This window comes from Choloepus didactylus, chromosome 13, assembly GCF_015220235.1.
Source record: "Choloepus didactylus isolate mChoDid1 chromosome 13, mChoDid1.pri, whole genome shotgun sequence".
In the NCBI taxonomy this organism is placed as follows: Eukaryota; Metazoa; Chordata; class Mammalia; order Pilosa; family Megalonychidae; genus Choloepus; species Choloepus didactylus.
This window is the reverse complement of record NC_051319.1, coordinates 71,454,862-71,468,841: the sequence shown is the minus strand read 5'-3', so window position 1 is coordinate 71,468,841 and position 13,980 is coordinate 71,454,862. Positions and strand designations below refer to the sequence as shown.

Genomic DNA, 13,980 nt, shown 5'->3' with positions numbered 1-13,980 from the left:
TTCAAACTGGCACAACCACTTTAGTTCTTTCTTCATGCAGGAAGAATTAAGTCCATTATGTTATTTAAATGTAACCTGATATTCCTATTCTTCACACTCACAGAACGGCCCTATTATTCTTTGTCTTTTATAATCAGTGATTTTTTAAAGCCACTGATAATCCCTAACCTTTTCACAGTGCCAATGCCAGTGTTTGTTTGTTATCTCAGAAAACCAAACAAAAAAATTAGATTATTATCGTGATTTCATCAAATCTGTCATAGTTTAGTGAAGTTAAATATCCCTGAGATGTGTAACATATTTCATCAGGAAGATGGAGGAAGTGGAGTGAATATTATCATCATGAAACTTAAGCCAAAAGGGAAAAAAAAAATGTCAGACCACTTCAGTAGTATTTATTCAAGGACCATTCCTCAATGGGAGAGTAGACTGAGGAAGGAATTAGCATCTCCAAATGAAGTAACCTTAGAAATGCCTTGTCTAATGTTAATTAAACTCTCTCTAAACTCCCTTTGGCTTAAGATCTTGACCTAACATACAGATCTTTTTTTCATAGATTTTTCCTTAGATTTATGTCAGACAGAAACAAAGGCCCACCAATTCTTCTTACTTGATAGGTTTGCCCTTGAGGGCAATGTGAAAATGGAATGGTTGATGACTATACTGACTGTCTTGATCTGCTCGAGCTCCCACGTTATCCAGGGAAAGGCTGAGATGACTAGGAATCTGATGGAGCCAACTGAGAAACAAAGCAACTGCTTTTCCAGCTTCACAAACCAGTGATCCTTTGTGTTGTCCACCAAGTCGGCCTGGAACACTTCTGCAGCTGCAGCAACCACAAGGCCAAAGCAACCACTTAAAGCCAGCCACAAAAATTGTCACTAACAAACATCCTGCTTCTGTAGTACATGAACTGGCCAGCTGTGTTCAAGGACACTCTGCCCAAATCCACCCCTAAGAAAGCCTTACCTCCTCCCAAGGAAGCCCAAGTTCCAGATAGTCCATATAAGCCACTCCCTAAACCGCAACCCTCAAGCAGCTGCTACTTTCTGGTTCTGCTCCACATACATGGTTGCTCAATAAAACTTCTTTCTTGCCTTTGTAGCAAGTCTTCTGGTTCTTTCTTTCACAGACAACAACATATTGAATCTAACCAATAGGTAAAGTCCAGCCAACCCATGTATGTATTTATAACAAAACTTAAGATGGATCATGTAAGGGCAAATAAAAATTTTAAAAATAACATTAACAAAGCTTAATTCTCCCCATTGCACATAAGGGAAGAGATTTCTTCCTCCCTCCCATCTTTCTTTAAATTTACTTTAGAGAACTTGTAATGGTAAATTCTCTTTTTCCTTTGTCCGTTTAAAGTGTGTGTAAACTTAAATGTATGTAAAAAGTTGGATAACCCTCTCACAAATTCAACCACACTAAAGGGTTTCCTCAAGGCAGAACTCCATTTCTTTGTAAAATAATCAAGGAAGTTTACCCCTATATCCTTCCCATAACTTCCCATAAATGTACCTCCAAATATCTTGAGAATATACATGTAATTCACTTGTATTGTATCCACTTAGCCACATAAGAAGGGTGAGCTTTCCTTCTGTTTTTGCAATCTCTTTGCAAATTGCCTGCGATGTATCATATTCTGGTTTAATGCTTATTCAATAACAAAATGTTTTCTTTCTCTTCTATCTTTGTAGAGAGACTTTTGGGTTTGGAAAAGATCTCATTTTTATATATTTTCCCAATAATTATTTATTCATGACTCTATGAAGACATAATTAGATTGACAAAATCCATTTTATGTAAAAAGAGCTATATAAATTTTTTATACACACAAATGAACTATAAGCTATGAAGAATACCCAATTGGTTCTGATATCAGTATCCATGTATTATACACCAAAACGTCAATGACAATACTTATTCTAAATGGCTAAATGAATAGTCTCTGGATTCTATTTTGGCAAAGATCTTAATCTATAGATTCTAGTATTGACTAGAACAGAGACTTCTTTCTTCACTGCTATTATTATAGTATCAGATATTTCTTAGGATATGCTTAATGACAGGTTTATAAAACTAGAGTTTTACTTGTTCACTCTAGACTTGGCTACAACTGTTCCAGCTCTCTGACCTAAGTGTTTTATTGTGAATAATTTCTGCTACAATTAATGTGTCTTCTCTGTATAGGTATAATGGAAGGTTTTTAAAACTGCCTTTGGAGAAGAATCTTTTCCTGTTTGTAGTCTGATCCAAAAATAGTTACTTTGTTTTTATAGCTTCATGACATTTTCTATGTGTTGGGGATTGGATCATGTCCCCACAAAAGGCATGTTCAGGTCCCAACCCCAGTCCTGTGGGTGTGAACCCATATTTAAATAGGATCTTTAAAGATGTTATCAGTTAAGGTGCACCCAAGCTGAAGGAGGGTGGGCCCTAATCCATGATGGCTGCAGTCCTTATAAGCAAAGGAAATTGGACACAAAAGAGATAATCCACGGGAGAACAGCCAGAAGTTGGAAGCCAATGGAAGCCAGAAGAGAAAGGAGAAGATGCCACTATGTGAATTCCCATGTGATGGAAAAGCCAAAGAACCCCAAAGATGCCTGCCAGTCAAATACAAGCCTTCTAGCCTCTGAAATTGTGAGCCAAAAAATTCCTATTTTATGCCAACCCATTGTATGATATTCGTTTTAGCAACCAGGAAACTAACATACCACATAGCATCATTAAACACCCCCCAGGATGACCCAAATAGATTAATAATTTCATTACAAATGAAATCATTTTATTACTACTCACAATCATTGTATATGTAAAGGTTACCTAGGCAAGCATCTCACTCAGTGCAAAACCTTCAAGGAAAAGTAAATTCAGGACTTTCTGGAACACTGCTGGTGAGGAACAAATCTGGGGATCATAAAGAAAGTTTTTTCATTTTTGAATTATTGTATTTTTTTTCTGAAAATTTTGGAACTTTGTTTTTCATTATGTTAAGGCTGAATTTCTCTACCTAGGACTTCTGTCCTTGGTTCAATTATTTTCCTTCCAAATCTGCAGCAACATGTGAAAGACTTTTAGCCATTAGAGGACAATTATCACACTCTTTTTCTCTTTTCTGTCCTCTGATTTAAACACCTTCCTCCACCCATTTTTGGGTAAATAAGTTGATCCATTTTGATGTGTTTAGGTAGCAATTTTTTAGTAGCAAAAAATAGAACAAAATTTAAATCCTTTAAACAAAAAGAGGTGGGACTTAGCGTAGCCAAGAAGTTAGGATTTAAGGGATAATTATAATTACTGAATTGTTATATAGATATTCCTTTTTTACTTTCTGGTATATTAGAGTAGATGGAGGAAATGCCTGAAATCTCTGTACTGTAATCCACTGCCTTGATCTCTGGTAATGATTGTATAACCTTTATCTTGTGCCCTTGTGATTGTAAAAATCTTGTGACTGACCTTTACTTGCATCCATTTTATCCAGTTTTTTACTTTCGAGTTTTATGATCACTAAAGACAGCCCCTAATGTCTATTAATAAAGGGCCTTGAGTTAACCTAGAACTAACCCACACCAATTCCAAAGTTATCTTGATAACCGAAGCTGGTTCTAACCAAAATGGGCCTGCCTGACATGTGCAGTAACTTAGACTTTAACCTATAAGTGATCTATACCTCATGATAATCCTAAAAATCATATCCATCATCATATTGTGGCTGCTATTTTCTTACATATTTTCTGTGACTAAGCACGTAATATCTGGCATGCTCAATAATTAGATCACCTCTAATTACATCACCTGGGGCCATTGTGCTTATTATCCTAAAATCTGCCCACCTTTGATACTGTAAAGCTGTCAGAATTACTGCAGTTCAGATAGACAGATTTTGGGGCTGATAGGCCACCTGATCTCCTGTTCCATGCCTAGCAATAAAACTATTTCTCTCTTTGAAACCTCAGTGTCTCAGGACTTGGTCATATGAGTGTATCAGGCAGAGAATCCACCACCTTTGTCCAGTATCATCAGAATCAAAGAATCCAAGAGAGGGAAGTACACGTTCCCTGGTTGATTGCAATAGTGAATAAAACCACCATGAATAGAAGCATCTGTACTATCTATGTGTCTTTTTCTCACTTCTGAGATTTTCCTCACCTCTGATTTTCTCAGTGGATTGGATTTAGTTTCTTTTCTTCTGAAGACCTGGTTGCTCTGGTTTTCTTGCTCACGGACCATTGTAGCTGACTCAGATTTCACTTAATGTCACTTTCTTGAACTGACCAATACAGGGACTAGTCTTCGTGTCCTAATTCCAAATTCTTAATTGACAGCATGTAATTATCTTAGCCTAGACTATGGATTGGTGCCTACTGATTCAGTCAATTAGCTGAAGTCACATTGCATGAACTTGACAGCAGGGATTCACCCATGGTGCGAAGATATGGGTGTTTTCAGAGAAAAGGAGAGAGTAGAAAAGACAGCAATTTAAAAATATCTTTACCTTATCCTCTTACAATGATCTAAAACCAAAACATGGCATTTGAGATGTGATCTGAATAAAGTAGATTATGGTGACAAAGCCTAGTGCTTCTTCTGTTCAGCACAGATTTCACTTAATGAAGCACTACATTACATTATAGTATATTTTTGGAATTTTAATATCTTAATTGTTAAAGAAACCAATGATTGCAAAGCTTCTGGAAACTTTCTCTTTGATTCTTGTTTTATTACCTGATTAAGAAATGGTATTGATATATGTTGGAAGAGTTGCAATTCAATGTCATAACCAATTGTTACCTACCAAAATATAAAAATGAGATTTACCGTTAGTCACATGTGTTATCATTGAGACCAGTAAGGGCCAATTTGTAATGCCACTAGTTCCTGAGTCAAAAACTCTTAAAGATCATTAATATATTTTACCAAATTCTGCCAACCAATTAGTCAAATTACATATTTTATTTAAATAGGCAGATTAAGTTTTCACACATAAAGCAAGAGAGTTGAATACAATATCAAATCACTTGATTAATTATTTTCATTAATCCATCCTATTTAATAAATCACACTTTGGGTGATTTATACTCAAAAACTGCATGTCATGGCTTCTTTAAAATTTCAGTTAGTTTGATTATCATATTTTCAGGAATTTGCTAAAAATATTGAGGAAGAAAATTTAATCTCGAAAGCATCTTGCACAGGTAAGTCAACTTTCAAACTTACAAATGTACTGCTTTTTACTCTTGAAAAATCTAATAAAAATATACATACCCTTTCCCAATGTAGAATGCTCTTCTAATTGATTTTTTTCCCTTTTTCCCAGATTGATTGATTTACTTCACTGTTTGCATCACAAGCATGGTAGCACCAATAATGAATGAATGAACTAATCATTCGTTTGTTCAGAGCTTATTTTGTGACAGGCACTCTATGAGATGCAAAAGTCTGAAAAATTAACAGCGACAAAAAGAAATCATAGAATAAAAATTCTAGTTCTTCCTTGCTTTTGAATAACATCTTAACTTTCAGGAATCCAAAATGTGTCTTTGCTCTCCTCTTTCATAGGAAGATGGCAGCAAATACATGGGATAATCAGCCCATTATTAGTGAAGTTCTTTGACTATCCAAAGTGCTCACATTAAAATATGTTTTATTGGTTGGAAGAAATGCCTTGCTTCCAAAGAGTAGGGTTTGAAAAGGGAAATAGTAACTTCACAATGGGGAAAGTTATGACCTCAACCAGGTGATCAAGTTTAATATCACCACTGATGTCATGTTTATCTCCTACCAGAGATGACATGATAAGGAGGGCACTTTACTCCTGTGGTGTTCTTCTCAAAAACTCATAACCCCTGTCTTGTCATGAGTAAAAACATTGGATAATTCAAATTAAGGCCCATTTTATAAATTTGACATCTCAAACTGACAAGCTCACACAAACAAGGAAATTTGCTTGACTCTTCAAAACCTCTAAGGTCATGAAAAACAAGAGAAACTGTCGTCAATCAGTGAGGTCTAAGGAGACAGGACAACTAAATTCAATGTGGTATGTGGATCATGGAACAGTGAAACAACATTAGCAAAAAAAACCGTTAAAATCCAAGTAATGCCTACAGTTAATTAATAGTAGAATACCAACGTTAATTTCTTAGCTTTGACAAATGTACCAAGGTTATGTAAGGTGTTAACATCAGGGGACACTGAGTGAAGGGTACATAGGACCTCTCTGTACCATCTTGCAACATTTCTGTAAGTCTAAAGTTATTCCAAAATAAAGTTTATTTTTAAAAATATGCTTATATAAAAATATCTTGCACATGCAGAAATACTTCATTTTCCATTTTTCAACTTTGCCATTTTACACTTCTTTATCATTTTCCCCTTTTGTTTACTTTTGGGGGAAATGAATGCACAGATATTTGGTAATGCTTGAAAGCATTTGTCCCTCAAATTGTATATGGATAGAAGGATAATAGAATAAATAGCAATATTTGATGTGCAATCCTTTACAAGCTTGGGGCAATATTCATATGCTAGTAACATTTTAGGATAGCTTTAAATTTATTTGTTAATATACATTATAAAGAAGGCTATACTTGTTCAGTGTTTTGAAATCCTTTTAGACATAGAGTATACAGCCTCTTTGAACACCCTGTCATTATTTTTCTTTTACTAAGTTTATTTCAAATGTCATCCTTACTGATGTACACGGAAGGCAAAGTATTGACAGTTCCCATTTAGGGAGGACTTGCCCTTGCCAGTAGGATGACAGACTATTTTCCCCACAGAATGCACTTCAATGCTATTTCAAATAGAAACATTTTTTGGGTAATAATCCAATTGTTTCCTCTTTGTACAAAATGTTAAGATAAGTGGCTAAATCTCCCCACATTAAAATGAAATGAACGAACAAGGTTGGTAACTTTGATGTTAACTAATTTCAAATGTCAATTATCATGCTTTGCTTTTAAGAACTTTTTGCTGAAATTTTCAAGGTCTTTGTTCAGCCTTGTGAATAGCAAGTATCACTGGACGTGGGTAGAAGGAACAAACAAGCTTTATGGGCATTCATAATGTATTGGATACCTCTCTAAAAACAGCCCACCATTAATGGACAATCCGAACCTGAGTCTACATTTGAACAGAAAATCCAGTGTACCAAGTGATATAGATGTCTTCTTAATCATCAATAAAACTCACATTGGATGCTCTACCCTCTTTTTAACTCAGTCCTCCCAGCTAGAGGCAGGACTTACAATATTTTATGTGGAACTCAAACATTGCAGTGTCAATCTTTTCACAAATATATGCGTATTAAGTAGAATATGTTTGTTTAATTTTGTGTCTTCTATGGTTCCTACCACAGTGATTTTCATTTAGAATATAATAAATAACAGTCATTAAATGAGGGAATCAATGTAGTTTGAAAGTTTTCCTTTGTGTTCCCTGAATCAGCTTCCCCCAGTGACAGTGTTTCCCTTTGATGGTAAAATAGAACCAAAACAAAATCGAAAGACCATGGTATCTGTTTTGGTAACCCACTAACTTTCAGTAGACAGCAAGCAACTTAAAAAATACAGCCATGGTATGATGAAAATTAAACCAAAGCCATAAATGACACATGCTCTGTTCTTGTCTTCTTTAAGGATGTTTATCATTTGTGAAACTGAGATAACAATACCAGGGCTGTTATGAACTACTGTCCTTCATAACTTCATTTATTCTTTTATCAAGCATTTTGCTGATTGCTTACATAGTAAATCACCTTAAAAATAACTCAATATGCAAATAATAAACACTGTTTAGAATCTGAGGAAAAGAGAAAAAGAGTCACTTTAGAATCTGAGGAAAAGAGAAAAAGAGTCATTTTATTTTAAAGAGATTTCATTCATTATCTGCTGAAAACCAAAGCAGCTACAGTGTGTGTTGAAGCTCAGTAGGAAAATCTCCCATACCCTGGCACTGAAATTTCAAATTAAGTGTCCAATACTGCCAACCTGCACTGAACTCTTCCTCAGTTTCCATTGTCACATTCTTATGCATGGTACCCAAAAAGATGCTACAAAATACAGTCACTAGAAATAGAAGAGAAGAAATTATCAAAGAAATAATTCAGAATGGGAACATTAAAGCTGTTGTAGATGGTAGTTTAATAATATTTTCCAATTGTTTGTTGCTAGTATCTAGGAATAAATTAATTTTTGAATACTAACCTTATATCCTGCCCATACTATCACTTCTATTTCAACATTTTATTGGAGGGCCTAGCAAATGCAATGAGCACCAAAAAAGAAATTAAAGGCAGAAATAAAAGGAAGAAATAAAATTGCCTATATTCATAGATGATAAAATTGACTGTGTAGATAACTTCAATGGGTCTACAAAAAAGCTACTAGAATTTATAAGTTGGCTTAGCAATTCGGTAAGATACAAAGTCAATATATAAAATTAATTGTGTTTCTAAGTACTTGCAATAAACAATAGGAAATTGAAAACTGAAAATAGTGCTATTTACAATAGCATAGAAAAATATGAAATACTTAGGTATGACTCTAGCAAATGCTGTATAAAAATGTGAATGCTGTATGGTACAAAGCACTGAGGAAAGAAAACAAAGATCTAAAAATACATATTGCATTCTTGTATTGGAAGATTCAATATTGCCAAGACATCAGTTTCTTCCTAAACTGATCTATAGTGCAATCCCAATAAAAATCACAGTAACATTTATAGAAACTAAGAAGCCAATGCTAAAATTCGTATGGAAAAGCAAAATATGTAGAATAACCAAAACAATTTTGGAAACAGAGATGAGAGAACAATACCATTAGATGTCAACACTTCCTCAAAAGCTACAGTAATCAAAATAGTGGAATATTGGCTCAATGACAGAAACAAAGATAAATGGAACAGAAAAGAGTCCACATGTACATGGTCAATTGATTTTTGACAAAAGTGCAAAGGCAACTTAATGGATAAAAGATAATTTTTAACAGATGGGGTGAAAAATTGAACATTCATATGCAAAATAATGAATCTTGATCCATGAGTCATAGACCTGAATTTAAAACTGAACTGTATAACCTCTAGAGAAAATGAAGGAGAAAAACATTTTTAGATATGATAGCAAAAGTACAATTCATAGAAGAGAAAAATGATAAATTTCTAAATCAAATTTTTTTTTAATTTGTGCTCTTTGAAAGATACTTGTTAGAAAAATGAAAATACAAGCAACAGAATGGGAGAAAATATTTGCAAAGCACATATTTAGAAAAACAGGACTTATATCAAGAATATAAAAACAATTTTCAAAACTCTCATAAGAAAACAAACAACTCAATTCCAAAATGGGCAAGAAGTGTGAATAGACAAGAAGAGCTACAAATGGCAAATAAGCACTAGAAAAAGCGCTATGGGAAATATAAATTAAAACCACAATGATATGCCACTATACACATATAGAATGGTTACTATAAAAACTAGTAAAATAAAAAGCTGACAATATCAAGTGTTGCTGAAGCTACAGAGCAACTGCAATTCTCAAACATTGCTAGTGGAATGCAAAATGGAAAATGGCTTGGCAATTTTTTTGTAAAATCAAATATACTTTTACATTACCCATCAATCCCATTTCTGAGGATTGATCCAAGTGAAATAAAATTTATGTTCACAGAAAGCTCTCTGCCTGAATGCTTATAAAGTCTTTATCCATAATCACAAAAAATTAGAAACTATCCAAATGTTCTTTTGTAAATTAATGAACTGGGTTATATTAATACAATGGAATACAACCCAACAATAGAAAGGCATAAACTACTAACACAGCCACACCATGGATGAATCCCAAGTGAATTATACCTAGTAGCCTAATTCAAAGGTCTAAACCCCATGTGATTTTGTTTACATGCCGTTATGGAATATGCAAAACTGTAGGTAGAAAAACTTGGTTAGTGGTTTCTAGGGCTTGTGGATCAAGGGGGTATCTGGCTCTAAAAGGAGATATGGGGAGATTTTGGTAGTGGATATAAGAATACATGCATGTTTCAAAAGTCAGAACTGTAAACTAAAAAAAAGTAAATTTTATACCGCCATAAGAAATTATTTTTAAAAATTTTAGTGAGGATTAAAAATAAAGACTAATCTTTTAATTTAAAGGACATTAGGCACAGATGGTTTAGGTAAGGTTATGATAGTATTTTAAGTGATGATTAACATCAGTTCAATATTTGTTGTTTGGCTATTATTAGAATTAATTAATCTAAATTATAGAGGCCATATAATCAGTAGTCTTCAGGCTAATCACTTCATATTTAAAGTAATGTTTTGAATCTTGTGTCACATTTCAAAGGGGATGCTAAAAACCATATACACAGAAGCAGTTTTCCAGAATGGCTAACTGATTGATAACTGTCATATTTGGATTATTTGAAGCAACTAAGGAAAATTTAATCTAAAAACAGGGAGAGAAAAGAAAACTCAACTGCCATGAATAAAAACCAACCAGTCTGTATACTTTGTTTCTCCAGATAGGAGAACTCTGACAAATAGGTGGAGTTAAATTGATGCAGACTTGGGCCCAAATAAAGATAGCATTCTAATAATTGAAAGGGCTGCCATAAGAAGTAGTAACATCATTATACCTGAATATCCATGAGCAGATATGGGGTAGCCATATTTTGGAATGCTATGAAAGAGATTCTTTTACTGATGAATAATTTAGCTAGATTACTCCAAGTGCTATGGTAGTGGCTATGATAAGTCACACATCTGTTGTCAATTTATTGAATGCCAATTTAAAGGCAGGCAGTGTGCTAGATGTTAAGAATAGGAACACATGTATGATTCAGTCCCCACAGTAGAGAATTTATAGAATTAATGGAGGAAATGTCTACGAATGATTACAATATAGTAAGTGTAACCACATATAGGTTAATGTGTAAAAAATATTGAGAATACTGAAGAAGATGGACTAACTAATACTCCACTTCCCACTTCTGCCCCAGGGTCTGGGACTGTTTTACAACAGAGGCCACATGTGAGCTAAGTGCATAAAGGAAAAGTGGAAATTGCCAGATGAGGTGGAGGTGAAAGGTGAAGTGATTGGTTTTCAAAGCAGAGAGAGCAGCTATGCTTTTACATAGCCATAAACCACATGTAATTTTCTACAGCCAGAACAGTGGCATGTAAGCAGGATTTGTGTATTGTTGGCAGTATATTAAGACTTTGAAAGCATGAAAGTACATGGAAAATATTAAGGGATTTCTTTCAAGATCCTCAATTCTGTAAATTTGTTCTCATAAAGCAGATGTCCTGAGAAAACACCTTCTTTCAATGCCCTGTAGTGGATGGAGAATCAGAGTATTATGACCTGTGTTGGGATGTTCTAAATTCAAGTATATTGTGCAGTGGGACAGAGGGAATGATGACAATTTTCATATAAAGACTCTGCCACTTATCAGACTTTCTAAATCACTCCTTGTTCCGATTTGTTAATGCTGCCCTTTTGCAAAATACCAGAAATGGACTGGTTTTTATAAAGGGGGTTTATTTGGTTGCAAAGTTACAGTCTTATGGCCATAAAGTGTCCAAGGTAAGGCATCAACAAAGGGTACCCTCACTGGAGAAAGGTCATTGGCATCCAGAAAACCTCTGTCAGCTGTGAAGGCATGTAGCTGGTGTCTGCTTGCTCCCAGGTTGCATATCAAAATGGCGTTCTCCAAGGTGTTGCTCTTGGGGCATTTTGTCCTCTTAGCTGCAGCTACTCTTCAAAATGTCACTCTCTGCTCTTCCTGTAAGCAGCCTGAGGTGATCTCTCAAAATGGTTTGCTATTCATTTGACCCTGAAAACCCCACAAAATCATGCAAATCAAGAGGTTCAAATCTTCGTGTTCACTTTAAAAACACCCGAGAAACTGCTCAGGCCATCAAGGGTATGCAGATTCAAAAAGCCACCAACTATCTGAAAGATGTCACTTTACAGAAGCAGTGTGTGCCATTCCATCGTTACAATGGTGGTGTTGGTAGGTGTGCCCAGGCTAAACAGTGGGGCTGGATACAGGGTCGATGGCCCAAAAAGAGTGCTGAATTTTTGTTGCACATGCTTAAAAATGCAGAAAGTAATGCTGAACTTAAGGGTTTAGATGTAGATTCCCTAGTCATTGAGTACATCCTGGTGAACAAAGCCCCCAAGATATGCCACTGTATTTACAGAGCTCATGGTTGGATTAACCCATATATGAGTTCCTGCTGCCACATTGAGATGATCCTTACTGAGAAAGAACAGATTGTTCCTAAACCAGAAGAGGAGGTTGCACGGAAGAAAAAGATACCCCAGAGGAAACTGAAGAAACAAAAACTTATGGCTCGGGAATAAATTCATCATAAATTAAATGCAAATTAAAGCACAATGTTGGTTGTCTTATTAAATTTGTTAAATATTGAAAAAAAAAATGTTACTCACAGCTGCTCTGTGTCTGGGCCTGTGTGGCTCTTTTTAATGTACTCTAGTGATCCAACAAAGACCTACTCTGAATGGGTCTTCATGACCCACCCTGAATGGGTGGGGCAATGCCTCCATAGAAATAACCCAATGAAAGGTCTCACCCACAGTTGATTGAGTCACATCTCCATGGAAACAATGGACCAATAGGTTCCATCCTAATCAATACTAATATGTCTGTCCCCACAAGATTGCATCAAAGAACATGAAGGTTTGGGGGACATAATACATCCAAACTGGCACACTCCTGAAGGAAAAAATGGTTAAAAAAAAAATGAAGCTAGTAGGGACTTATTTTCCCATGATGACAACACATGGCAAGGGTCTGTGCCTCATCTAGTTATCTTAGAATGAGACTATCCAAGACTTATGTAAAACAGGGAGTAAATATTCAACTCTTGAAAAACAGACCATCTCTGAATTCTCAGTAAGAGAAAATATCTAGGGAGAATTCTCATACACATTTTTACATAATTTCAAGGATGAAGAAGCAAAAATTTCTACATTTACTTCTGACAAATTAATGTATTTTTTCAAATAGAAGAAACTTAAAATATGTTGATGTTTGAAATTTTCTTGAACATTTATTCAGGCTCATTGAAGAAACAGTTTCATAAAGCTCACCAAGTGATTTATTGAGAGCTATAAATCCATTCTTGTTTCTCATTCAAATGAAAGGCTCCTTCTCATTGTCACTTATCAAACATTCCTCATGTTTACTCATTCAAACCCAGTATTTCTTAGATGTAGATAAGCTTAATCTGCATGTTGTGGATTCTACTATAAATAACATATATTTCAAATCATTAACAAGGCTTTGAAGTCTTCCTTACTGGTGGCTCAATAATTTGCCCTCTTTGACTTTTAATTTCAACAAAGGAGGCTAAATTTCACTTTTAAAAATGGAAAAATCTTTGAACATATGTTTATAGGACAAAATATTCACCAAATTCAATTTGTTATATAATGTCCTTTGTTGTTTGTCAAAAATCATGCAACTGTATTTATTCCTTTTATACCTCCATAGAAAGGAATACAACAGAAACCCTGATTTACTTAGTTATGATTAATTCCTCCTACTTGCATGTTGATGTGATGTTTTAATTATGTTAAAAGAATGTTTATAAAGGTAATGATTTTTAACCATGAACTAGTATTAAAAATCTATGTACAGAGAGGGAAATCCACTTGTGACAAGACAGTTAAGGAGCTCTGCTGACTCACTCTCCAGTGAAATTGATGAAAATTATAAAAAAACAAACAGAGCCACTGTAAATGGTCCTAAGGGCAAAGAGAAAGTGAAGAAACATCTGTGCAAAAATAAATGAAAATTCAATAAAAACGGCAAGATCCTGTGGTATTTGAACCAAAACTACTCACTTCTTCTCTTCCTCCTCCCAACTCAGTGAGGTGGAGACTCCACTCCAAACTGCTGCAGCTGAGAACACAGGACTCCCTTTCTACCCAGTTCCCAG

At 34.9% G+C, this 13,980-nt stretch overlaps 1 protein-coding gene and 1 pseudogene across 1 annotated transcript; one reads left to right on the top strand and one right to left on the bottom strand.

Annotated features, from left to right (window-relative positions):
- LOC119507748 overlaps positions 1-8,049 on the bottom strand; it is a 40,598-nt pseudogene extending 32,549 nt beyond the window's left edge.
- Positions 8,050-11,824: 3,775 nt separating this feature from the next.
- On the top strand, positions 11,825-12,379 carry LOC119508271 (60S ribosomal protein L17-like). Its single transcript, XM_037801877.1, has one exon. It carries the CDS (start codon positions 11,825-11,827, stop codon positions 12,377-12,379), a length of 555 nt encoding a protein of 184 aa, XP_037657805.1.
- The last annotated feature ends 1,601 nt before the right edge of the window (positions 12,380-13,980 follow it).

Coding starts and splice junctions, on each gene's coding strand:
- LOC119508271 (XM_037801877.1), top strand. CDS start 11,825: ATGGTTTGCTATTCATTTGACCCTGAAAACCCCACAAAATCATGCAAA.